The sequence below is a fragment of the Ambystoma mexicanum genome, chromosome 6p (assembly GCF_040938575.1).
Source record: "Ambystoma mexicanum isolate Mex_15411 chromosome 6p, UKY_AmexF1_1, whole genome shotgun sequence".
NCBI lineage: Eukaryota > Metazoa > Chordata > Amphibia > Caudata > Ambystomatidae > Ambystoma > Ambystoma mexicanum.
In genome coordinates, this window is record NC_090935.1 from 1,009,308,522 (window position 1) to 1,009,336,208 (window position 27,687).

Here is a 27,687-nt window from a genome sequence, read left to right on the forward strand (position 1 = left end):
TCGAGCAGAGCCAAAAGTTTATTAATGACATTATTTTTTCAGCATAACTTGATAAAACTGTCAAAGCTGTTTGAAAAGCTCTTGCCTGCCCTCTAGTGTGAAGGCTGTGGGCTGATGTGACACTGAGGAACTGTGTGCCCAGTCTGCTGGGTAGCTCGGTGCGGGGCATGGAGGGGGTGGAAGCTATGGCCTGTTCATGGCTTAGGTTAGGGTGCTTGATGACGGCCTGGGTTAGAAGATCTGTCTGGCTACTGGCTGAAAGAGCTTGGTAGCAGGTGTCGGTGTGTGTGGCAAGTGCGCTTTGCCTTGAAGGCTGATTCCTTGAATGTGATACTCTTGACATCTCCTGCAAAGCCAAACTCTCTCAAACACATTGTTTATCTCAGTGGGAATACAGAGTGCCTCACCGTAAAAGTGTCTCGCCCATTCATCCCACTGCAAACGGACAGTGTCTGCCAGCTTGTAGTATATCACCCTTTTGCCTCACTGTGGCCGTGCAGTGTCTCGCAGCCATGACCAGCATATGCACACTCTCTTCAAATCGTCAAACACATCACTGAAATTGACGCACACTCTTTCCAAAAACTATGTTAAAAGTGAGGCGGCAGATGGGGCTGGGAATGTGCAGCAGGAAATGCTGAAAGTGTTGCGGCAGACATTCCACAGTACTGCATAAACTGAGGACCTAATCTAGGTGGTTAGGAGAGACCTCTATTTGAGTGTATGGCACCGCCATTATGTCTTTATAGCTAATGTCCATGCTTTGGACATTAATGGATGATGCTGATCTCTGGTCACAGATGTTGCTCCAGGTTAACCCTTATAAGCTCCTGTCCAAACTGTTTAACTATATTTGTTAAGGTGTCTAGGTTTTTAAGTGGCACTTGCATAGTATGGTGAACAACCCTTTCAATCTCAGCGATGTCTGCATCAAGTGCTAACCTGCTGAAAGTTCTCTTGGAGCTCTCATTGTCCAGGGTGTAGTTTGACAATACTGTTAAACACTTGTTTCCACAATCTCCTCATTTATTGTATCCTTCTGGAAGGAATGTATTTGTTATTATTCAAATATATTTCTGATTATTCTACACTTTCCTGCTATCGAAAATGGGAGTAAATGAAGGATTATGTTTACTCAACGTAGACGTGAAGGATTAACTGGGCAGGACCACATTCAGTGGACTCTTTTAATAAAGTATGTCTCAACAGATCCCCTGGTGAAACACTCGGGCTGCCACCTCTGCACGTTGCAAGTGTTACACAGGAAGGCTAAAAAATCCAGACCTTTCTAGGACTGACATTGCATGTGTAGTTAGTTTGACACCCAACACCTAATCAAAGCCCAAACACCACTCAAAGAATAATTTGCACTGTATAACTCACAATGCAATCATAATAGTTCTCTCTACTTCTCCTCCCACATCACTGACCGTGCCAAGAAGGCCGACCTTCAGCTGCACCTCCTCAGAGGCATTCTCACTTTTATCACTTTCCCACAGAAACTCAATGTCTCCAGCGCTCTAGTCCTTTCCAGGCTGAACTACTGCAACAGCCTCTTCCTTAACCTGCCAAACTCCTCCCTTCGCCCCCTTAAACTAATCCAGAATAGGACTGCTAGACGTATCCTTGGCCTCAAACCCAGTGACCTCATCTCCCCAGTACTAAAATCTCTCCAGTGGCTCTGGTTGCTGCACGGATCAAGTTTAAGACCTTCTGCATCAACCACAAGGCTTTCCGGGGCCTGGGACCACTCTACATCAAACTCCCTTGCTAAATGCGTCTCTGCTAGAGCACCTCGGTCGTCTGGCTCTAACTCTCTGCTGATCAGATGTTTTTCCATTCAGAGATTGGGGGTAGATATCTCTCCTCCACAGGTGCCTCCCTCTGGAATGGCCTTGCTGCCCCTCTCAGATTTGAGCCAAATCCCTTAAAATCTGTAAACTTCTCTAGACCTTCCTTTTCTCATCTTCCTTCCTTTTCCCCCTCCCCTGCTAATATCCCAGTCTACCCTCTGCCTGCACTTGCCCTTCGAGGCCCCTCTCCTTGCACTAGCTTGGCCTGCACCCTTGTTGCCCTTCCAGCCCTTTACCTCGCACCTAGCTCATGAACCTTCCTTCCCCTGCACTCACTGCTTTCCTCTGTCTCTGTCCACCGGGCCTCCCCATGCACTTGTTTTTCTCTGGCCCTTCCGTCCATGACTGGCACTTCCCCCCATCGCCTCTCCCCTGCAGTTCTCTTTACTGCAATTGCATGAACCGAAAGTAACAAGGTCTAATAGGATAATTTTGATTTTGTCCTCCCTGTTTCCCTCACGCTCGTCTTGTTGTGCCTCAAAGCACATTGTGTACAGGTGTATTATAAATACCCAATGAATAAATAATACATAAATAAAAATAAAATACTCAAATTAGGTATATGGTGCCCAGATGAGTCCATTATTTATTTTTTGAGATTACAGCTGCATATTTTATTCATCTCTCACAGTAATGTTGCTATCTAAGATTGACATAACACCAGGTAGGTCTAAAGTACATTTTTAAAATCCCTTTAAAATTATGAACCTGGGGTAATGATAAAGCCTTATATTAGGGTAGATTGATGACCTAAATATAGCATTACTTTTTATCATGCAGAGCACGAAAGTCTAATTGAAGACTAATTGCTGAGGTGTTATATTTTGGAATAGTTTCTGAATCTGGAGTTTTAAATATATGCCTTTTTTTAAGTGAGGGGTTTTGCCTCAGAAATATGCATGCTCCCTTGCCTCTACTGCGTCTTGCCTAAGCTGTTCAGGTGAATAAACCACAATCGATATATTCTTTCACGGGGAAGATGAAACATTAAAGTGACAACCTGATGTCTTTAAAATCTTGACTGCATGAATGGTAGACCCAACCTGCTGGGAACTAGGATATGTTGCATTTAGGATCAAGCAAATATTCTCACCTTTCATACAGGCATTATCATTTCCTCTACCCAAAACCACCACCATAATCCATTTCTCAAACCCATTTCTCTATCCGCTGGTATCCTACTGTCGCCTCTCCTTTTCTCCCAACTCTGCTCCTCCACAGGTCATAGTGTTCATCAGCAGACGCTGAAAGTCAGAGGTTGAAGTGAGCGGGAAAAGTCGGACGCGGCGTTCCACTACTTTGATTTTTTACTGTTAACAGCTCCACTACTCTTGGCAGCCATTTTCACCACTCCGGAACTGTTCTTTGTGAAGTTAAAGCACACTTACTTTATCATCCCATGTCAGTTACAGCTAAAGTGAAATCTGTTTAAACTCAATTGGCTGTCAACTGCTGGAAGCGTATTCACATGGAGTGCCTCCCCCTAGCGTTCAACATGTTTTCATGCAACCGCTGCAACAGACATCCTTTGCCCATATATACATGTATATTATTCTGCATATGTTGCCAAGTTTTATTATTTAGGTGGTCATCTCTCACTCCCCAGTAATATACAAGCAGTTGCCGAGATTAGGAGAAACCCCAGCCAGGGGCGCAATGCTATAAAACCACTCCATAGGTGACGGCGGCAGTATACATGCTTTTCATAGACATACTATATGATAACATACCCATGCACATGGTCTGGTCTCGGGAGGCCTTGAAGCCATTGTGGCATATGCACTGGTAGCTTCCTTGCGTATCCACGCATGCGCCGTGACTGCAGACATTGGGGATTTCCAGGCACTCATTGCGGTCTGTGGGAAATGGAGAAAGCACATGGCACGCATCAGAGGTATGTTCAGCCGTAGAAGCTGCTCTCCTCCAGAAGCATCTGTCAGGTAGACCTTGGCGAGGCAGGATCCTACAAGGCAAGCACGAGGTGCCAGGGCTTAGAGATAGCGCTGCACCTGCTTCAAACTCTCAGGCAAACTAGGCTCATTCCTTTCAGAAATGCTTCCCATTTTTCGTCCCCTCTCGTTCATTAAAAATATGGGCACAGCCTGAAGCAAATCAATCCTGGAAAACTAGCTTTAAGGCTAATTTGACATTATCACACATAATAACATTATTTACTGTAAATTAGCCATTGCAGGAGAGCACAGCACAAATACAATGACAATGCCTCGACTACTAAGAACTTCGGTATTTCTAGAGTGCTGTGATGTACATGATGTGCACACCAGCCCGATTCATGGAACTCTGCAAAGTGTATTTCTGCAGTGCAAAGTCATTTTGTACTGCAAAAAAGGCCACGTGCACTGATTTTGCACTGCAAAAATACACTTTGGACAGTTCCATGAATCAGGGCTTGTGTCGGCAGTGCAAAGTCACTTTGAACCGTGCAAAAAATTCCAGGAATCAGGCTGTTATGACTATGACAAAACTATAACACATGCTTCTGGATGGGGGTTCCCACAGAGAACAAAGAAACAGTTTATAAACATCAGAAAGCAGCCTAGGATGTTAGGTTATGCAACATTTGCATAGCCTGAACTGCCGTTGTGAAGGTCTCGAAGTGCTTTGGGTTTTGTTTGTCGGAGACGCGTAAGAAGTAACCTATTATCCACATTTGAGTCAGCTTGGATTGTCAGTCCTTTGTAAGGGGTTGCGCTTTGATACTGAAACAGGTTTTAAGTGGTTCTCTGCCCTCTCACACCCCGTTAGTGGAGAATAGCGACATTGTTTTTTTAATTAAAAGTGAGAGACCCTCCCCTTTTGAGAAATGAAAGAGTTCATACAAAGTGAGTGTGTCTGGACGTATGTAGGTGTGTGTGCCTGAGCGTGCCTGTATGTGTACTAATAATAGTAAACAATAATACAATACTTTCAGTAATAATTCAACAATTTAGGGCTTGATTTACAAAAAATGTGTACCATGGTTAAGTCCCATTGAAAACATGTTTGTAAATCAGGCCCTCCTTAATTTTTCCTCCGTGAGCCTGATTTCCATAAGCCTTTTATAATGGCGCAATTCCATTGAAAAACATTCTGTCGGCCCCTGTTCTTATCCAGCATCAGGACCTTATCTGTTTTCTCTTTTTTTGTAGCTCAAATATGAGCCAACACGCAACTGGCTCTTGGCGAAAATGTCTGCGCTGTCTGATGTCGACTGACGGCGAAATATGACCGGCTTGCAGGTAGGTGGGTGCTCAGTGTCCGGATTGAGAAATTGAAATTTAGCTAGTGATGCAAGACGCATGGCAAATGGCCAGAACATGATCTGGTCCACAAAAAACAGACAGGGGTCATTCTTGATTCCCGTGGAGCATACAAGTAAGGTAGGGTGTACGTCGTTTATGCCTTGCTCTTACCCTCCACCTATTGCCACATTGTAAATGGGGCCGAGGAGGTAACGGACACGTAAAAAACGAGGCACAATGCTTTATGCCACTAATTCCGGCTCTCGCCATTTTACTGCAGTGACAAGTTGGGGATCTCTGCCCTGCTGACCTCCTCTGTCTTGCCAGTGTGTTTCGTTTTACGCCCGCATGAGATTTTCATGCAAGTGCAAAAATATAAATGGATTTCTATCGACTCTCCCTTGGTTTTGCACCTGCTCAGGACCAGGCAGATTCCATGGAAATCCATCAATTAACGCCGCCAGCAAAGCTTAATTTGCAAGTGGTATTTATTTCTTTACAAGACGGAGAGCAAAACTAAAGTGGCTTATATGGGAATATGACCTATTTTACTCTTCAGTGTTCTCCTCCTCCTCGTGAATGTTTAGACTTGCATGCAAAGGACCAAACAGCACATACGTGCCAACGTTAATAGTCCTATACAGCAATGTTGATTTAATGCAAATGACCCCCCCTCTAGTTTTACACCTGCTTGGGATTTTCCAATGTCATCTGCGAAGAGCATAACCTGAGAGTTAAAGGAAACCAAAAGGCGTTTTTATTCTCTACTTTTACACTCCTTTCTGCTGCTTGGAGGTGGTGGAGGCGAGGGGGTTAGCAGGGGAGGGACCCAACAGCATTTAAGTGCTATTGTTGTTGGTCCCCTCCCCTGCATGCAATTAATGATCATTTTTGATCGCCATAGAGCATGAAAGCATACCACCTTACTGTCGATCAAAAATGACCCCGAAGGTGTATGTGGTTCCCCTTGCTCTTACACCCTGGGGGATGTTAAAAGTTTTTGTAAGTGGAGTGGCAGATGGCAGGGGAAATATGGGGGGCTAGGACTCCTGATTTCTGCTCCGCCTGCAAAACCACCTTATTTTACACCTGCATGAGTTTTTCAGGCAGACCTAAAATAAATGAATCGCTGTAAAAAATTGCTTGCATTTAGCGTCTGCTAAAATTTGGTGAATTCAATAGGTCTCCATTATAAATGCCATTTACAAAGCATAATTTACAAAACGGAGAGTAAAAGGAAAGAAAAAAAGCATTTTTGCCTCTTTTTAGTCTAAACGTTTGTAACCTAACAGAAACAATTCAGACAGGTTTTACCCCTCTCTTTGTGGCCTCCCCTTTCCCCCCTTGCTCTGATGTTTTGCCTGGACCAATAAAGGCTCACACCTGAATCCTTCCTGTTTTTTTTCCTATCGAGCTACAGACGAAACAGAGGATGCAGATTACAACAGGGCATGCACCTGAGCTGAAAACTCTGGCCCTGCTTGCTGAGGAGAGGTATTCATGACCTGCCTGTAGATCGTGGCAAGGAGCTCGAGGTCCCCTAATTCCCACCCTATGGGTCGGGTAGTATATATGGCTCGACTCCGTGCTAGTCGGTTTTCTCTTAACTCCTGTCAGGTTCTTTTGGGTTTCTCCTCCCTTCTTTCTATCGTTTCGTGTGAATAGGGTGCTTTGCTCAACCCTTCTAAACGGAGGCAGATTGGTTCCTATCACAACTGGGGTGGGCAGTGAGGGCCAAACGTCAGCTAGGATATCTGTTGACTCTTTTTGTATTTCTATGTGTACTTTCTTCAACGGATAAGACTTGACTTCCCCGTGTATGCAGCGTATGGGTATAAATTCATTATGTATAAAAGAGGAATCACATCAATGGTGTATGGACCGGATAGGTGATGACCTGCTTCTCCCATCATGTATCCGATCTCCATAGGCTCAACACCCTTCTTCTTTGGACAAAAAAGTGGCGTTATGCCCCCTTTCTCGACATTCAAAGCATTGGGGTTGGCGGTATCCTGTTCCTATTGTAGCGACTTGGGTCTCTATCCAGCCTTTCTTTCTTCTGGCTTGATAGTGCATTCTTCCAGTTGTCTCCATTTTGTAAAGATAGTTCTTGTCGCCTTGGGCGGTTGTATTTCTGCGGTTGAAGCGGTTGGTCTGGGTTGTACTCCTAGTATAGGTACTTTTTTATAGCCGGCCTTCTGATAGGACAAAGCTATATTTACAGCTTCTGCCAACGTTGCTCTATGATGTTGTCGGACCCATCTTTGCATCGGTCGTGGTAGGGCCTCCAAGAACTGCTCTAGTATTACTTTAGCAGCAGACGGTGGTTGCAGCCATTTTGCCACCAGGTCCTTGACCCGGTAGTACAGTTGCCAGGGACTTTCCACATTCTTTAGTCTGGTCTCACGTAGCTGTATAGGATAAGACTCATCTTCAAGCTCGAGTCTATCCAACACAGCCTTTTTTATCTCTCTGTACGGGGTGTTTCCTTTGGGGTCAACAGCCTGGTAGGTGCCCTGCACGACACCTGATAACAAGGGCACCACGTACTGGCTGCACCTCTCCGATGGCCATTGTGCACTTCGATCGATTCTTTCAAAACTAGTAAAGAAAAAAGCTGCGTCTTCCCCAACCTTGTATTTCTGCAGGATAGATGAAGGGACGAGGGGTTGGCTTTGGGAAGAGAGGTGGTGAGACAGGGCAGTCGACACCGGTATCCTCAGTCATCGTCAAAGACGGCTGCTGCTCACAAGCATGCTGGTCATTTTCCAACTACAGTGGCCGAAATGGCTAACCTCAACCTTTAAGCCCTGACATTTTGGCTCACTCTCTTTGTTGCCTGTCTTCTTACTGAGCAGGGGAAGAAAATTACTACACACTCTCATTCTCTGTTAGAACCCATGAAGTAGCCTGTATGTATGTAGAAATGCTTTGAACTGTGTAAGGAGCTGCTGAACGCCTCAAAATAAATTCCAAACCTGAGTGATGTCATGACTGTACCTGACCTGGCTGTCCATGAATGGACTGTCACTCACAGTTTGAACGGTGCAGACCATCAGATAGACCAGGTCTGTGCATAATAAGGGAGAATCTGGAACTACACAGGAGTGAAGAATCTAAAGTAGTAGAGGCCACAGATCTACGCTGAAAGCTGCTGCTGGGTTTACCATTGTCTGAGAAAATTAGCGTAAGATGATATGTTCCCCTTTTAACAGCGGAGTTTTCCACAATTCTTTGTTCCACGCACTGGTAGACCTAACCAATTCTGGGTATTGCATTGCCCGCTATCTTTGTTGAGCCACAGAATAATCATGGGCCTCTTGCTGGCTTACCTAATACAGAGTGGGGATTCCTTGTTTGCTTGGATTTTGCATAGCTCTGGGGCTATGCTTCTTGCAGTGCACCTTCTTCCATGGATCTTGACCTCATAGCGATGCATCTGCTTCTCTCTGGCAATAACAGGAGTCTTAATGCTGCCTGAGACCTTCAGTATGTGTCCTTGTGCCTGCTGACCATTTGCTGGGTCACAATGACTGCTCCTCCCGACCTTGGCATCCTGGCGGTCTTCCATCATCGGGGAATCAGAAGAAGAGGTTTGAAGAAGTACTACTTTATCTTTAGCTCTAGTCTGGCCTGGTGGTGTTCAGAATTGCCAGGTCACTGATCGAGACTGTCAAGTTTGTCAAAGTCATGTCTACACCCGCATCCAGTAGATCCCCAGTGACACAACCAGTCGTGCGAACAGTCATCCACAATGGCCTAAATGTATGTAAGGTTATTTTCTGTCCAGATCGGTGTTCAAATTGCTGGTTAGGTTACATATTTATGTGCCCCTTTGGCACCAATTCAGTGCTTTAGGTAATAAAATCCTCCCATGCAGCTATTCTTGCCTTACATTTAATAATAGAACCTGGGTATAGGAATCCTGTCTGGGGTCATGATCATTAGCTGCCCCATTCCTAAACAGGAAACCTATAATCTCCATATTATGAAAAGTGCCACTATCTAACACATCTGACTAACGAATCGAATGACGCCTGTTATTGACTATGACGGAACTTGAACTCACTTTTTAAACTTCCCTGAAGTATCCAAAACTTGGTTAAGTAGCTGATATACTTTTGAACATTCATTTACAGGTTAGGGTTGCACTCTTCAAGTTTAATTACAGTGTGTTGGGGTCATATAGGTTTATAAGGCCTTTGATAAGTGATCTAACATCTTTCCCCCTACTTAAGCTCTTGTAACCGTATTGCACTGAACTGTAATACTTATTAAGTGTGTTAGGTGTCCCAATTGGACAACCTTGCTGTGATTGTGTACATATGTATATGTTCTTTAGTTGTATCATTATAGTTTGATGCACCTGTGTTGTTAAATGAATAAGTATATAGCCTTTGTGGACAACCTATTGCTTGACAAACTTGTGTGCATGTTAACTATAGTTTACACCAAGCTGCTGATCACCTTAGTTTGAGCCTCACTCTACTAAGTGAGAGATAGGTTAGATTTTTGTGTTAAACATTGTAGGTCCAATAAGTGTTGCTTCGTGTGACCCTACAGTAGTTGTGAAAAACGATTTTAACATAGCACAACAGTGTCAGCCATGTTTGTGCAATTGTCATTTCTCAAACTACCCTCAAGTGACAGACATAGAATATCAGCCACAGGAAATTATGAACATACACAGTTGCTTAATGAGTACATATGCTTGTGGTTTGTTTGCAGGATGATACCCAAATTAGAACATCGTTCTGCACTTTGAATGCATGCTGACTTGTCTGGTTTTATTCGGCTAGAAATGTGGTCAATTCCTTTCATACTTGGTCACCATACTTTAACCAATGCATTGATGGTAATGCACACATATTCAAAGCCCTTAAACTACACTTTCATGCTATTCACAAATACCATGGAAAATATATGCTTTTAGCAATAAAGCAAAATATAAGTTATGTATAATTTGAACTATATTGCAAGCTGCTATCATATCAAACACAGCTTTTAAGTACGAACTTTGGCCATTGCATTTAGTGATCCTCATCGGATCTCCATTATATCTCTGAATTTCTGCTTCAGGTTCCGGAGTAGGTGATACGTAACATCAACCTGAACGTATCTACTTTGGGAATTCCATGTCCTCAGCTATACATTTCAGATGGTCTCTCATGCTAGGGTATCATCTTCCACTTGTTTCCTCTGCCAAAAACATGTGATCATCTTTTTTCCCTTGCCCCCGGATACATGAACTTACAAAGAAGCACCCTTGCCAAAGGTGCATCCGCCATCGCTTGAACAAGTTTCAAAGAGTTCAGTAAACTTTCACCATGCTATTCTCACACCTCGACTAGTATAATAGTCTTCAGCTGGGTCTTCCCAATAACTTCACCCCAAAACGACATGCTATCCAGAAGAAAGCAGCCATACTTATCCTGTGTCTTAACCCGAAGGGCCATCTGTACTCTACTGCTCTACTTTCCTCAACTAGCTCCAAGTCAGATAACACAACGTGCTTTGCCATATCCCACATGGCATATTGGTACAATGGATCGCGTTATCTCAAGCAGAACGTTATGAAATACCTCCCTTCAATGCACTTAGCACTGAGAGGAAGAGCTTTGAGCGCAGCTGGATCCATCTTCTGCGACGGTCGACCAGTTGCTATTCAATATGTACAGAATCGTCCTCACTTCCACAAAAGACTTTCCTGTGAAGGCGATCCTTTGGTCTAGGATGCTGAGCATCTGTGGCAATATGGACTTTCAAAACTCGTGAACCTCCTTTCTGAACTAGATACGTCCGACATCAATGTATTATGCACTTTACGTGCTCTTCTCCGTCCACTTGCACTTAACCGATCCAAATGTTTCCAAAGCCTGTGAGAGATTGAATTCCCCACCCCCTTACAAGTATTTTGGTGCACTATGAAATGGCTGTGCCCAGGGTTTGCGCCTTACAGCAGCCCTCTGATTAATAAACTGAATACAGAAGCATGCACACATTTCATTTAATTTTGATCTATTGAACACAAACTACATAACCTCTCTCAAGTCACACAATGTGTAAAATTGATATGTTCTTTTCATATGGACAATGCCACCTATAATAAGTGCCCTGAGAGTACTGTGTTGGAGCGAACAAATGTCACTCCCTTACCAATGCAGGCTCCGTTGGGTGAAAGCTTGAAACCTGAGGAACATTCACAGCGGTAACTCCCAGGGCTGTTGATGCAGTCTGCATTCCGCTGGCAAAGGTTGTCACCGTTGCTGCACTCATCAATGTCTGAAATGTTCAAAATTGGGTATTACAGTGGTGCATCATCGCTGTCCCTCCAGGCCCATATGAAAGAGGTGCAAAACAATTCAAGAAGAATTGTGGAACAATGAAAATCAAGATGATGTTTGCAGCAGGATATTAGAGTACAGTGCAATTTCATATATGCATAAAGGCTGTCTACAGTGATAGAATCATATTTCAGAACAGTGCTCGTTAGTGTGGTGCCTCATTTTTCAGCTCAGAATTAATTAATTAACCCAGTTGGCCAAGTTGCACAATTCATATACCTTGCACAAATTAAAACACCATGCATAACACTATTGGGATTACAGAACTCCACTCAAATAAAATATAATTGGAGGAGCAGTGATAAGCAAATATGCAGATTCACGGGCTCCAAATACCTTCAAAAGGCATTATTGTTGTATCGTCATAACCTGCATGCAGCTACACCTGGTGCATGTTTGATTGGCCCCACCCCATCCCAAGCGTATCTTAATAAAGGGTTACCCATCAATAGTCCTTTACAGAGCTTATCCTTAGGGAATTCTGCCTTAGAATTCAGTCAAGAAGAATTTGTGCAGACCTGATCCCCATTTCCACCATGTGGCCCCTCTTTCCCAGCACATGTCTACCCATGTGCCATTGGGCATCTGTGTCAACAACACAGGTACATAACTGATACTGGCATTACACCTAGACCTTGTTATTAGCCACTTGTTGCTGTATACCGTTTTTCACCTTTGTACATGTAGGCTGAGGGCTCACATTGACACTGACCAGATCTGGATTGTTTTACCGAAGTCAAAAAGTTGGCAGCGGAATTGACAGTAGTCAATTTCGCTGCATTTCGAATTCGGTAAAACAACCCTAAAGAATTTAAACTACCATAATTCCCCCTTCCACCTCCCCTACTTACCTTTTTCCTGACCGCCACTGCTTTCTTGTACCGCTGCGACGTCAGTTCCGTCCCTCTAACCTGGGTAAGATCTGAGGCCTCAGGGTCCCTTTTTCCTTTTTTTATTTGGGTCCCCCGCAACCCTCAAATTTAAAAATCCCGGACCCCCTGGAACCCTGCTCTTCATGTTCGGTATTTTCGGATTCGTTCGAATGGTATAGACCTTTTTCAGTCTTTTGTTCCATTTATACAAATGGATGCAGTCTTTTTGGGTGTTTCCACACTGACCAGCTGTTCCCTCAGACATGCTGAGTACCATTGTGTCCTACTGGTCGTGATGCCATGACAGACCCCATGTCCACCCCACATGGACTCCGAGATGCAATCAATAGAGAAGCCCTGTCAGCAATAAACAGTCCCACTTAGGTTCCAATGTCACCTTGTGCAAACGTGCCTTGCTGTATTATGCAGATGTGCAGGAAAAATCTTTACCTGCAATGATATAGTGTATGGAATATAGAAATGATTATTTCATTGATCAGGCATCCTGCCCTTCAGTGCACCTTCTGCGGTTCCCTTGCACAGAGTACCACTATGAGGAATTGCCATTGACAAATGCAATGAGAGAAGGGGCCACTGAATGGTATCACATATCGGCAGAATGGCAAGAGATTTCTTCATCACTGCGGGACACATCTGCTCGTGATTTATCGGTAGCCGACTATGGTTTATTGTACATTGTTCCCAGTCGCTACCTTGCTGCTGATAAATCTAGATTAATATTCACTTGATCAGAGCAATCAGACTCACCACACTGAACCATGGTCATATCTTTGCTATTGGCTTTAATGTATTCCCTGAACAGAGATACTACTACATCTGGAGGGAGAGAGTTTTGGAAAATATGTCTAAACTCTAATGGACAGTGTTAGTTTACTGTTTGAGAAATCTTGGGAATGAGAGCAGAAAATTGACAGATTTATGGAAATTATTTTCTTCTATAGACTTATTTCGGACATATTGTATGATGGTTGCTTGAGATGGATGACTTTATAGACCAACCAATCAATCTGAAAAAGAAGATTGACACCGACAGGCAAACAATGAAGCGAGATAATAAATGAGTCATATGTTCAAACCTATAAGCACTCACTACTATTAGGCTCTATCCTCTCACCCTGGCTTTTCATTGTCTATTTGGTCCCTTTGGCCCACCGGATCTCCACCTTCTGTTCTAACTTTCAGTTTTATGCGGATAACACTTAGCTCTCCTTCCTGCTTCCCTCAGCCTCCTCTCCTCCCTCGCTCATTCCTGACTGTCTATGTGTGATTCAGGATTGGTGCACCTCCAGCAATCTTTGCCTTAATGCTAGTAAGACGGAGTTCCTTATCATTGGGACTCTGCTCCTGCTTTCCCTCTCTCACTCTGGCCGCCCTCCTTGGGCTCTCTACTCTTTCCTTCCTGTGAGGCAAACAACATTGGCATCATCTTCGACTCAACCCTCTCCTTCTTTCCTCACATCACAGACCTTGCCAAAAATGGCCACTTATAGCTAGACCTCCCCAGAGGCATTCTACATTTCCTCACTTTCCCTCAGAAGCTCACTGTCTCTAGAGCCATGGTTCTTTCCAGGTTGAACAACTGCAACAGCCTCTTTCTCAATCTGCCACCTCCACTCTTTGCCCCCTGCAACTAATCCAGAACAGGACTGCAAGACGTATCTTTGGCCTTAAGCCTAGATGCCATATCTCCCCAGCCCTGAAATCTCTAAACTGGCTGCCGGTGGCTGCAAGGATCAAGTTGAAGATCCTTTGCATCATCCACAAAGCTTTCTGGGGCCCACACTACATCTAACGCTCTCTTTCGAAATCCCTTCCTTCTAGAGCCCTTTGGTCAGCTACCTCCAACTCTTTTAGGGTCAGACGCTTCTCCATGCAGAGAGTGGGGGGTAGATCTCTCTCTGAATTTGAATTGACCTGAAAGGAGAGCCAGACAAGAGTAAGAACAGCACAAGAAATGGAATCATGTGAGTCAGACAGAAAAGTACACAAATAGAAGCATGGAAGACAGATTTCAAAGGGGCAAGGTCGGGTAAGTGGAAGGGCAGAGTGTAGCCAAGCAGTAGAATAAAAATGGAACAACTAAGGAGGATATCAATACTTTGGTAATATCAAAGGTCAAGAAGGAGCAGACTTTTTATGTTAAATAGATGATAGCGACAAGTGAGTGAAGGTACAGAGATGTGGTGCTCAAAGGACAGAGCAGGATCAAAGTAAAGTCCCAGATCACGTGCAGTAGATGAGATAGAGTGCCTCCCATACCCTCTCAGACTTGAGCCGGACCACCTGAAGTTCCGGAAGCAGCCCAAGACCCTCTTTTCCTCCTCTGCCTTCTATCTCGCTCCCTTGCTAAATTACCTTCTGCTGCGCAGATTGGTTGCTTGGTTCCCTCAGAATCTCACTGGGTACCAGGCTCCTCCTCAACCAGTCTTTGTTGCACTGCCCTCTCTCTGGCCTACCACGCACATAGGGGCTGTAACTGTAACCCATACAGCCCCCCTGCCTCCAGCACTTCCCTAGAGCCCGCTGCCCTGGCTACACTTACTCAGTGCCATGCTGCCCTGGTCACACTTCCCTCTTTGCTCACCCTTGGCACTTCCCACTTTCCTTCCCCTTGCACTTCTATTGTCGTACTTGCACAATCCGAATGCCACAAGGGCTAGTAGGATCATTTGTCCTGTCCCCCTTATGTTTTCCCTCCCTTGTTTTGTGGCACCCAGAAACACTTGTGTACAGGTGCGTTATAAATGCCACATCATATCATACAAGCGGAGCTGTGGCATGACCTCTGCCTTTAAGGGGCACCATCAAGGTCACTGGGATTCCCCAGTTAGGATTACATTCCCAATAAGCTAAGATAACGCCAGTGCTTGCACAACTGCCCTCATCTCTACAGCAGGAATCAATCTCTCATCTTCAATGGCATGGCAAGCCTGTAAAGGTAACCAAGAAATCAGGACAATTAGAAGAAACTTTGCACATGGTAGAGGCTGGGGGGGGCAGAACCAATAACCAGGCAGAAGTAGTAGGTGCTTATTAGGGAGAGAGTGTCAACAATCTTTTCTTTTCTTGGTTTGTTTTGAGGCAGTGCTTAGTTCTCCAGCTCTGTTGGCTCTGTTTGGGTATTAATGCTTGCTTGTAAAATAGCTTAGTGACTGAATATTATCAATTTAGGGATCCCACCAGCATATAACCAAAACCAGGTTGGGCCAGCTTACCATTTCGTCATGCCTCGGCTGAAGAAATAGCATCCTATAAGTGTGAAGAAGTCACATTTTTTGCTAACCTGCATTGATAGATTTGGACAGCTATATTAAGAGAAAATTGATGTACTCATTCAGGCAGAAAATTCTGCTGAGTGAGGACTGTTTCCCCTTTCTCCAGGCATAGTTTGGCGCTGCCCTGTACAATGGCTGGATGAAATGGGTAACTTCCTATGCCACGCAATGAACCTTTAATCAACAATAATCACTGCATTGCAGTAAGGCAGGAAAGGTGACATTCTGCAACACTTTCCGCGTATTTACTTCTAATCTACGATCAGGCCACCCACTAGTATTGATTGTGCAGCATGTCCAACAGGAAAATGACTGCTCTGAGCACAAAATGCCATTATAGCTTATGAAATCAGAAAAAGTGTTAAAAAAATGATTTGATGAGTAGGTCTTCCATGGCTGTGGAAGTTTGCAATTGGAATGCAAGTAAGAGTTACGGAGTCAAGCTGCATACCCCAACACAATTTGGGTCCCCGCCATAATGCTCTGAGATCTGTAAATCATATTTGTCCTTTCACATAACTAGCCAATAACCCTGCTGGTTAGTCATACGGGACGGATACAAGAGTTGGCTGATGCCAAGCTACCCATGGAGGACAAGGTGGAGATGGATGCAAGGAAAGTCACCTTCGCAGATGAGCAGCAGGTCATTGTAGCTGAATCCTGTTGGGCATTCACACCGGAAGCTGCCAATCTGGTTAATGCAGACGCCATTTGCACAGATCCCAGGAATCTCCCTGCATTCATCGATATCTGGAAAAGAAGTGGCATTGTACATCAGGACAGTAAGAGAAAAAAACACTACAGCATTCACTCATGTTTAGTAAACATAGTTTAATTGTATGTTAACGCAACAATGGAGTTTCCCAACAATTAAAGTGTACCGTTAATTAGTAGCTTGTTCAACCACTGTGCTACCCCTGCACATTTTAGCGCCTATGAATGTTCACAGTACAGTTTTGCTAAATACTAGTGAATGTTGTCATCAAAGGTAATTTGCAGAGCAGCAGTTCAGAGGCCTCAATCCCCAACAGCTGCACTCCACTCAGCAATAAACAGTTGAAGAGGGCGATAGCAAAGAGACTGGGGCTAAATATTCCTGGCGGCTTCTGAAAGCACAGGCTTAAACACACTAACTGTACTTACTGTTTATCTGAACCTGTGGCCATATATCGGTGTGTGAAAAACTAACATTCACAATCACGAATTTGCTGTTTCTTTTTTACAATTGGGTAGTCCCTAGATTCCAGTTTATCACCAATTCCCACTCTATGTCCTCCCGGAAACCTGCTTTCGCCTGTTCCTTCGACTTATGCCACTGTGCTTTTTTGGAGGGCACATCAGTATCTTGTGCTAATGGCATTATTGCGATTCTGTGTTACCACCGTAACAATTTTCCCACTTCCATGAACAACCAGCTGCAGGAAAGAACGAAAGAAATTGTTCACAGACAACTGGAACCAGTAATGGTCCAGTGTGGTTAGTCACTCCACGGCAAGAATACTGCTTAGCACAGTCCCTGCCACCCAGCAAGTCCGCCTCCTCCCCCGCTGTTTCAGATTAGTAGAATTTTTAGTGCCCTTTTTGTTAGTGTATTTTTACATTACAAAAAAGGTAGCAGGCGCCCCTCTCTAGAAAGAACATGGCATGATAACCTGTTCTGTGGTTTTTTCCCTCTATGAAAGTCTGCAGCGATCGCTTTTAGCTCACTGAAACTTTCACAAAGGAGGAATACCCATTTGCATATCAGTCTTTGTCCCGCCCACAAGGGCAGTCCAGCACAGAAATGCCAGGCAAACCTCCGTTGAACAAGAGTACTAACAGCAACCGCAGAAACGTGTTTCGGCCTAGTCAGGCCTCATCAGTGAAGTGAAGCTGTGCCTCTCTGAGCACAGTGAGCAAATGGTCCACGTCTGGGTTCTACCTTTTTTATATTTATACGTTACTATCAATGTATTTCTCATGAGGAATTCATAATTACTGTTTCAAAGTTATATTACATATTTTTGCTTAGTTATTTAGCAATTTTGGTGATTTCCTGTATGTATTATTTTTTCCTTTTCTCATTTTATTCGACAGTCTCTGAGATAATTTTCAGGTAGACATTTCGATTAGTAATGGCGTCACTTCCTGCTTTGCCTCCTGTGTGGGTGCATGTCCAGCGCCCTGGGATACCAACTATGCTTTGCATTCTTTTGCTGGCTGCTTGGGGGCTCTCTTGAACTGCACAGCTTGTGTCAGGGTTGGGGTTGTTATTCCCTCGCACCTTGGGAGCAGGTTGCCTGTTCACACAGGCTGTTTCAAAGGTGTCAGGAGTTTTGTTATTCCCGTGTGAATTCTGAAGCCATTTCGGCAGTCCATGCTTTGGGAGGGATGGCCAAACATAGATGCCTCGTTGGGTTCAGACTAGGAGAACCAGTTGTTCATGAAACTTGTTAACTCATTTTTGCCACATCTATGGCTGTTGTGGGTCGGATGGCCAGTGCCTCCATGAAATAATTACTATAAGTCATGACTTATTCGATGGGTAATGCTGCAGCTCTTAATACAACCCAAACATGCAGGTTTCCCCACAATGTGTGAACACATGAACGAGTTGAGAAGGATTCACAGGACAGCATTTACAAGAGCAAATATAAATCTTCTGGTTGCCAACCTAGTGAGAGGTACAATTGTGGATAAGCGCATGCTGGTCTATTTAGGCTGAGAAATGATTTGGTTATTTTTCCTTGGATGGACCTGAAAAGTTTACCAAAAATCTAACCGGAATCACACTTGGTGACAAGTCTGAGCACACTTTTACTTGACAACAACAAATAAATCAATCAGAATAATAAAAGATACATTAATCGATACACATATACAATTAGAGTTAGATGTCCAATAGCACACTTTAGAATTTGCACAGTTATAGCTAAATACTTCTAGAATTACCTGAATTGCGGGAAAATATGTTAAAACAACTTATTACAGCCCTTACAACATTAAAAGTAAGCATCACTCCACAGCACCTAATCCCGCTGTCTCCTAAGAACAGACACTTCACAGTTTGAGGTACTTTGAGAAAGTTTTAGAAGTTATTCAAAGTTCTCCCACGGGAAGCAATGGGCTCAGTGCAGCAGTTAGAGCTTTGGTCAGTAATACAATTCGTAATATTTTAAAAGTTGGTTTACTGAAAAGGAATGGGGCTGCTATCAGTTGTGGTAATCTAGGGGGATCCGATACAGGGTTCATATGCCCAGGGTCCACCATCAGCCAGGGGTACTTCAAAAGAGGTATATAAACTAACCCCTTGTATCCCAGTTCAAATTGACAATGATCCCACGGAAGTCAGGGCCATTGTGAACAATTGCTTTGTCTGTAGGTTGCAGTGCTTGAGGTCCAGGGGTTGTGGGTGCCGAGTGTTCTTCTTCGGATATGTATACCAGCTTGGCCTTGCAGTTCAGCGGTTCTGGTCTGCTGCAGTGAACTAACAATTTGGAAGCCGAGAAGTCAAGTCTCAGGCTGAAGATGAAGAAAGGGGCTCTGTACGCTGTAGGCACAGTGACTCAAGAACTCAGGCATAAGGCAAGCTACTCTTCTTGAGAAAAAGCAGCAGAGCCCAACGGGCAGAGGAAATGCAGGTTTAATAGCCACAAGCTTCATGACATTCAGGCAACAGGAGAAGTCACTTCTTCAGAAGATGCCAGCTGCATGACCAAAGGCCTCCTGAGTTCCAGGAGGGTGACTTAGTTGGTGCAGGATTTGGAACTGGTTAGGCCCACCAGTTCAAGGGAAACAGTCACAATTGAAGGTCTACCTACCAAAGAAAGGCCAGAGCTTTGCCTTGTGGTAGGTGGTGTTGGCAATGGTTGTACCAGCAGCAGCAGCTTTTCAATGTCCTTTTGTGGCCTTTTGTGCTTTGGCCCCTTGGCTCCAGTCATCAACTAAAGGAATGGCTTCCTTTCATCTCCTGATATACAACATCCTATGCTATAGGGCCTATAGACCACATGTCAGTGCACCAGCAAGATTCAAACATTCAAACGCTGAGTGATTGTCGAGCTCAATTACAGTCACAACCTCAAACAAGATTTGCAAAGTTTGCTGAGGATGTCAACAGCTCCTTGCCTAACCCAAACCAAACCAATTTCCTGCACTCAAATGCTACCTCCTTGGCTCTGGGCAGAGCCCACAAAGAGAGATGCTCGTATATTGCCATTTATCACCCCTACCCAGCCAGAAGAGAGACGAGAGAACAGTGAAACACAAAGATGGGGCTTAAACAATATGGTCAGCCATTTTTATCACTTTAATGAAAGGCTGCCATGTGGTGACAAATTAAAGGTGAACAAGACTGCCCCCAAAAGATGTAAAATAAAGGTACCACTGCCACCACTCTGTAGGGGCTCCACTAATTTTGGGAACATGCAGATACATGCAAAAGCAAAGGGAAACCTACCGTCCTTAAGTGAGGTAGAGTGTTACACCATTGGCATGACATGGGTGCTAGCATCCCCTGCAAATGTAGTATGAGGACTCGTCAGTGCCCCCAAATAAATGTGTTCAACAAAATATTTAGGTTAAAAGGGGAATCACTCCCAAAAATCAGTTTAGGGTCTCAAATCAGTTGCAAGATATTATGGGGGACCCATTGAGGAATATGGTATTTTGTAGTTTTTGTATTTATTTGAGATTTATATAGCACCTTAATCCAAAGCGCTGTACAGAGCAACAACACATTAAAAACAGTACAATAGTATGGATTTTGAGCAAAATCAGCCTGTGATCTAGTAGTCTGCTGCAGTAGATGGGATTTCAGCGATTTACAAAATATAGAATAAACAGAATTAGAACATAGAGAAATAGGAAGAGCATTCCAGTGCAAGGAAGCATGATGAGAACATTTACGTAAATGTGACTGTGCACACAGAGGAAGTGACACTACAAGAGGAAGTTGAGAGCTAAAGCGAAGAAAACGAGAGGGAGTATAGAATGAAACCAACGAGGAGAGATAGTGAGGAGCAAGACCATGAAGTTATTTAAAGACAAGACATAAAAAGTTGAATTTGAATTGACCTGAAAGGAGAGCCATACAAGAGTAAGAACAGCACAAGAAATGGAATCATGGAAGACAGATTTCAAAGGGGCAAGGTCGGGTAAGTGGAAGAGCAGAGTGTAGCCAAGCAGTAGAATAAAAATGAAACAACTAAGGAGGATATCAATACTTTGGTAATATTAAAGGTCAAGAAGGAGCAGACTTTTTGAATGTTAAATAGATGATAGTGACAAGTGAGTGAAGGTACAGAGATGTGGTGCTCAAAGGACAGAGCAGGATCAAAGTAAAGTCCCATATTACGTGCAGTAGATGAGATAGAGAACTGGGAGGGAGGAAATTATATAAAAGTGGAGGTAAAGGTGAGGGGATCGTATTAGATGGGAAGAAGAGTACTTTTGTTTTAGCAGTATTAAGTGTAAGATAGTGAGAAGACATCCAAGATGTAATAGCCAGTAAACAAGAGGAATGTTGATTGTGTATATCAGCTGAAAACAAGGAGAAAGACAGAAAAAGCTGAGTATCATCAGCATGGAAATGATCTGATAGACCAAAGCAAGAAATAACTTTAGCTAAGGGGGAAGTATAAATAGAGAAAATAAAAGGACCAATCCTTGCAGGACACCATGGGCAAGAGGAAAAGAGTCCCAGGTTGTCCCTCCCCATGAAACAGAGAATGTTAGTTGAGAAAAATAAGATCTAAACCAGGAAAGAATAGAACCAGAAAAACCAAAAGATGAAAGAGAAGATAGTAAGTGTGAGTGATCAACATTGTCAAATGCAGCAGAAATATATAATAAACTAAAAAAAGAAGAGTGCTTAGAGTAACTTTCTGTGAGCAAGGAATTTAAGACTGACAGAAGAGCTGTGCAGTTGAATGCATGGGACAGAAACCTGATTGAAACCGAGTAAGAATCAAATTATTATACACAAAAGTGGAAAATTGAGAAGGTGCTCAAGTAATTTAGAAAGATAGGGGATAATAGAAATACGATGAAAGTTTGATGCAAGAGAGGGGTCATCAGAAGGCTTTTTTAGGATTAGAATAATAGAAGCATGTTTAAAAGTAAAAGGGAAAGTAGAATTTAGAAGATAAATGTTGAGGAAAAGATGTAAGATAGGAATTGAGAGAGGGATAGACTTTAGAAATAAGAGAGAAGGAATAGGATTAGTTGGTGCAGCAGTAGGATGAGCTCGAGTCAACAAAAGAGATGTTCTCGTTAGTAAAAGGAGTAAAGTGAGAAACAGAAATAGCAAGGGTGAGATAGGAATAAAATGTGCTGTTTGTGTAGAAGAATAAGAAGAATCAATTGCGAGGCGGAGAGAGTTCACCTTGGGGGAGAAAAATGATAAAGAAGAGTTAAGTGGTGATCAAGAGTAGGAGGGAAAAGAAGATGAGAACGAGTTTGGAAGAGGCGTCACGGATGAGATGATTGTGCGTGCAGAAGATTGAGAAGATCGAGAAATAGGATCGCTTAGCAGAAAGAAGACAAATATCATACAAGATATGATATGATGAGTATGAGTTATAGTCGCCCTCAGACTTAGAATTGAGCCAGCGTCTTTCAAGGTGACGCAAAGCACGTCACATGGACTGAAGATGGACAGAAAGCCAAGGCTGTGAGGGATTGCGAGATAGATGGAAAACAGAGGTGGAATACACAGTATTTAGAGATGAGGAAAGTGAAGAAAAGAGAGCAGAAGCTGGCTTGAAAGCTGACAGGGCAATGAAAGTGGGGTGTGACGGTAAGGCAGAGATGCATAAAGACACAAAAAGTGGGGTATTGAAACTTTGTAGGTTTTGCCGACAAAATGAAAGATGAAAGATAGGAAGGAGAGGAGCTGGTAAGACTGGAGATGTGAGGAAAATAGAAAAAGAAAGAATATAGTGATCGGATAGGTAAACTGGAAGTGATGAGATTTGGGAGGTGGTTAGCGAGGGAGAAATAAAAATAAGATCAAGACAAGATCTTGAAAGTAAAGCTCCAAAAGTAAAAAACATGTCCTCACAGTGGTGGTATTAAGGAATGGAATCTTTAAAATGTAAGATCATTTCCAATTATCAGATTACTGTTTCTGATTTGATAAAACAAGAGATGAAATGTGCCTTGTTGTCCACAACTTACCAACAGCTTTGCCAGTATGGATGTCAAAAGTGAAGCCTGGGGTGTTACCACACAGATTCCTGAAATTAGCTGTAGGCATGTGAGATAAAAAAAAGAAGAAAAAAGTCAGGTTTATTACAATGGTTGCCAAATACAAAAAATGCTTTTCTTGTTCTGGCAGTGGAACTAAACATGTGCCAACAATATCGGGTGCAAGGTAAGATAAAAATATACCATGGCGTTTGAACATAACGAGTTTTATTATGTTACTTTAAGTATGAACTGGATTAAAATGTAATTGAATTTAAGGTGCTGGTGAACAAACAGTATTTTAACAGTAAATTGTAAAACAAATTGGAAACCTACAAAATGTTTTGAATTAAGTTTTAGCAAACAACGATCTTTGTTAGACAATGTGACACGAGTTGCTTTCGTCTTTAGTGAAATACCTGCACAGCCTGGTTATACCTCATTCAGTCTTTCAGTATTTTCCACCTGCATTTACCTGATTCTTAATGTTCACATTGTGTTGCATCAAATACGTCTCATCCTCCCGGAACACTAAGATTTCAAGTTCTAGGGTAGGTCCTTTGTAGACTGCACTCCAACAGTAAAATGCTTTTGTTATAAAATACTTTACATATGTCAGATCTGCCATCTCCTTGGTTATACTGCTCTATCACAATACATCCTGTAGTTTCTCACGTAATTGAGTCTGTTAATCTGCTGGGTCTCCGTATACCACTTCATAAATCTGAAGACATGCGTTTTTGTCAATCTTGAACCATAGATGGGATTTATTTTTAATACAATTAAGTATTATTTGAACTCAGTACAATAAGCCTCCATTTTCCAATTCCATTGCCCACGCTGGTACTTTTCATTCGACCATGAATATAGTTGATCAGAAAGCAGAATTGTTTGAGTTCCTTTATTTGATCAGTGCGGCACTACCTCTTCATTAATGGTACTACTGAGAATGTTACTTTGGTTTTACCGTATACAGTAACACATTGCTCATGATATAGGCAATGCCATTTTCAGCCTTCTTCTTGATTTCAATTGGCAGATTCTGCCCATTGACAACCATTTCAGCGCCTCTTTCACGTTCGAGTAGTTTAATATAGATGCTCAAGAAAAAAAGTTGATTGGTTCACAGAAAAGAAGTTCTGTTTGCTCCTTTCATTAGTGAAACCCTATGATAAAGTAAACAATGACATCCTCATGAGCCTTCAGAACCTCCTCCATGTGCCCTTACTTGAATATGATAATATATGGCACAGACCTGTTGCCACCTGCCACCATAGCATTGGCATTAAAACGGAAGAGTGAGGCCTGGAAAAATGTGAATGAATCAAAAACATGGGCGTTGCTCTGGGCATGCCTTAAGGCCATTGTTTTTCAGCCTGCCGTGCCACTGTAGAAGGAGAAACACCATGTGCAAACCAAGCTTTGCCTTAGCCAAAAAGGGTCAGTTCAACTCAAACTGGAGAAACCTCAGCCATATTTGGGCCTCACTAGGCATCATGAGTACGATGTAGCTTGGGTCTATGGCCACAGCAGGCTCGGGACACATCTCTGGGACTTGGCTGTCAGTGCAGCAGTCAGTTGGGCACCTGTGACCCTGAACCTGCTTTGTGCCTCAGGCAGAGCAGGCCCTGCAGATCAGGATACTGATGCAGCAGGGTCAAACTATGCTTTTGGCATGGAATTTATGAAAGAGAAATCGGATTGGCAAATTACCCTTCCAGTGAAGGAATTAGCAGCATCATTTTATTAATTAATACAAATAAAAAAAGCCAGGGCTTCCACACCCTTGCCAGATGGCAATTCCTCACACCCGCAAATGCTGTTTTAGTAGGTTCGCCTAGGACTACTAGAAAGACAGGGACCTAGAACAGTAAAGTCACCCTGGACCACTCCACATTGCCGTGTCCCTTTTGGTTAGCGACAATAAGACCTTATTTTCTTACTTTTATTTGCCATTTAGATGTTACAATGGTTAACACCTACCTTTATTTCTTTTCAAAAGTATAAATATGTGTTTAAACATGTCATGTTTGCAGTCAAAAACATATATTCATGGACACATATAACCCCTTTGAAATTTCCAAACAATTTTGTCCATTGTTCTTTGAAAAATGGCTGGAACAGAATACAATTTTTAAAAAGCATATGCGTATATTGTCAATTCTATGGTGCCCAGGCTACACATGGAAGAAAAGCATAGCTGAAAAGCATCTTGTTCATCTATGCTTTTCTGCAGAAGTAATTTCTTTCTATGTGTTCCTCCAGAGACACAAATTGGACTGGGAAAGTGGCCTGGTGGAGATAAAGCACGAAAGTGTGCTGTGACATAAGCATTTTACTAGACTTGCAAGAAGCATTGCAGGTGAATTATAGAAAGTAGTTTTGGAAGAATGAGCCCACAAGAAACATCATGTGACTGTGGCCTGAATGAGCCCCAACACGGCTCTTCCTGCCTGGGTGATAACTCCAGCTACAGCAACCTTCTGACGCAGCATTAACACATTAAGATGGCCGCTGCCATCACCGGAGAAGCTGCAATGTCTTGCAGTCCATCCCCATCCTTCCACCCTGCTCCGGACGAGAAGCGCTCCCATTGGATGCTATCCAGCATATTTCAGTGCAGACTGGAAAGCCATCTGGTGCCACCGGCCCACACTAAAGGCCAGGAATTGAGGTCTTTGTATCCAGTCTCTGTCTGTCCCAGCAGGGCTCGCCTGCTCCGTGCCTTGCCTGCTGTCACTCACCTCTCCTGGCTTCAACCTGCCCCTTTCCCCCGCTCTCAACTATCAGCAAAACAAAGCTAAGCCCTTGCTCATTTTATGGCTAGCACATCAGCTTTTCCACACTGTGTTGTCAATCTCAACTGCGCAGCATGCCCACCCTACATACATATGCCTCAGCATACATACTTCCTACCTCCACCCCTTGCCACAACCTCCATCCCTGCACCTGCTCCACCCTCAAAAAAGCATCTACCTCCTGGTCTCCACCATACCACCTGACCCATACACAGCCTTGCTCAGGCACTGATCGTACCCTGCACCTGGAATCTCGCACTCAGCACTCCACACCACTGGAAGCTGCCCTGCCCCCACCAATATACACCCACAACCTCAACATGAGGTCTCGCACCACCCCCACACTTTCATCAGACCCACCCCCACACAGCCCACTTCCTTCTCTCACATACCCACACCAAATATCACCCCACAGATCATACTACTACCCTACCATCACCACCACCCCTTCATGGCACCCTGATTAACGCCAGGTCACGAGTTGCCCATGCACCTGACATCCTAGTTGCCCATGCACCAGCGCTTTGGCTTAAGGCGCTATATAATCATTATCATTATCATTGACACACTAAACAACAACAACATTGACATCTTGGCCTCCACCGAAACATGGCTGAACCCAACTGCTGGCCCAGCTCTATCCATCGCAGTGGCAGCAGGCTATGCCATACTCTGCAGTGACAGAACCTCTGGCAAATGTGGGGGAATCACAATGATCTTCAAGGATTCTATCCCACTATGCTCAATCACATCCAACCCCCTGTCTAACTGCGATTCCATAAACCCCAAGCACAGCCTCTCTCCTAACTCAACCATCACCATTTATCGTATCTACCGTCCCCCAGGACCACCGATCACATTTGAAGATGACCTTACCCAACTCCTTTCATCTAACCTTAAATCTAGTACCAAGCTCATCATCTTGGGTGACCTCAATCTTGGTTTCAACGACTTTTCGGCACACTCGCAAGCTTCGTCTCTGCTTTAGGCTGGCATCAACGGATACACCACCATACACACTCCCATGGGCGCATCCTAGACTGGCTCCTGGAGCACAATTGCAACATCTGCATCCTTTCCGATTCCCCATGCCCATGGACCGACCACCATAGCATCACAATCACCATCCCCACCCTCAACAAACCCACTAAAACCCCTACTCCTCTCCCATCCACCTGAGCGTGCTGTAACCAAAACCTCACCTGTGACCATCTCCTGCCCTTGCCCAACAATCAAATCTCCCTCATCCCCTCTTATTGCCTGACACCAACACACTTGTCATCCTCTGCAACATCCTGCTCACTAGTGCAGTCAACACCCTAACCCCAATGAAATATTGCAAACCCCAAAAAACAACTCACATTAACTCATGGTTCACTCCAGAACTCCACGCTGATCCGCCTCAAAGCATGCCACTGAAGTCACTTGACGCAAGGCCCCGACTGCAGCCAACAAAACACATTTTGCTAACATTTCTAGGGAATACAAACATGCTATCCACACTGCCAAAGCAGCCATCTATACAAAAAAATTGCTGCTTCTAATTCAATGAGCTCTTTGCAACCCTTCAAGAACTGGGAACCCTCAGTACCCCTCTCCACCTTTTCGAAAGACAATATCTGGTGCAGCAATGCACAAGACGCCCTTCCTGGAAAAATCACACAACTACAAGACAAAATCAACACCAAACTATCCTCTACCAATGCCAAACCTTTGCAACACCAATGCACACTGTCCCAGCAGAAACCCACATCCCACCCTTCAACTTACATCATATTTCTGAATCCAGCATCGCCGACCTACTCAAAGGTCTCAAACCATCACGATGTAAAGGTGACATCTGCCCATCCCCGTTATCAAAGAATGTGCAGAACCACTACTTCCACTCATCACTGCGCATCGTCAATGCCTCCTTTGCTTACCGCTCCATGCCCCCTCCCTTAAAGAATCATGGATGGTTCCTGAACTTAAAAAGCCTATTCTCGACCCCACCATTCCCACTAACTTCCGCCCCATTACTACCGTCACCTTTCCTCTGGAAATCAACGATAGAGCTGCCTATCACCAGATTCAAAAGTTCCTAAAAGACCACCACAACCTCAGCCCAAGTTAATC

The 27,687-nt window shown here is 43.7% G+C and overlaps 1 protein-coding gene across 1 annotated transcript in view; it reads right to left on the bottom strand.

The window, feature by feature from the left end:
• The window catches only part of FBN2 (fibrillin 2), a 1,178,594-nt gene that overhangs the window by 122,462 nt on the left and 1,028,445 nt on the right, over positions 1–27,687 (bottom strand). The window contains exons 42-45 of the mRNA XM_069625622.1: positions 22,766–22,834; positions 16,232–16,357; positions 11,252–11,377; positions 3,584–3,709 (exon numbers count right to left, since the gene is read on the bottom strand). Coding sequence (XP_069481723.1) covers positions 3,584–3,709; positions 11,252–11,377; positions 16,232–16,357; positions 22,766–22,834 — 447 coding nt within the window. The remainder of the gene's footprint in view (positions 1–3,583; positions 3,710–11,251; positions 11,378–16,231; positions 16,358–22,765; positions 22,835–27,687) is intronic.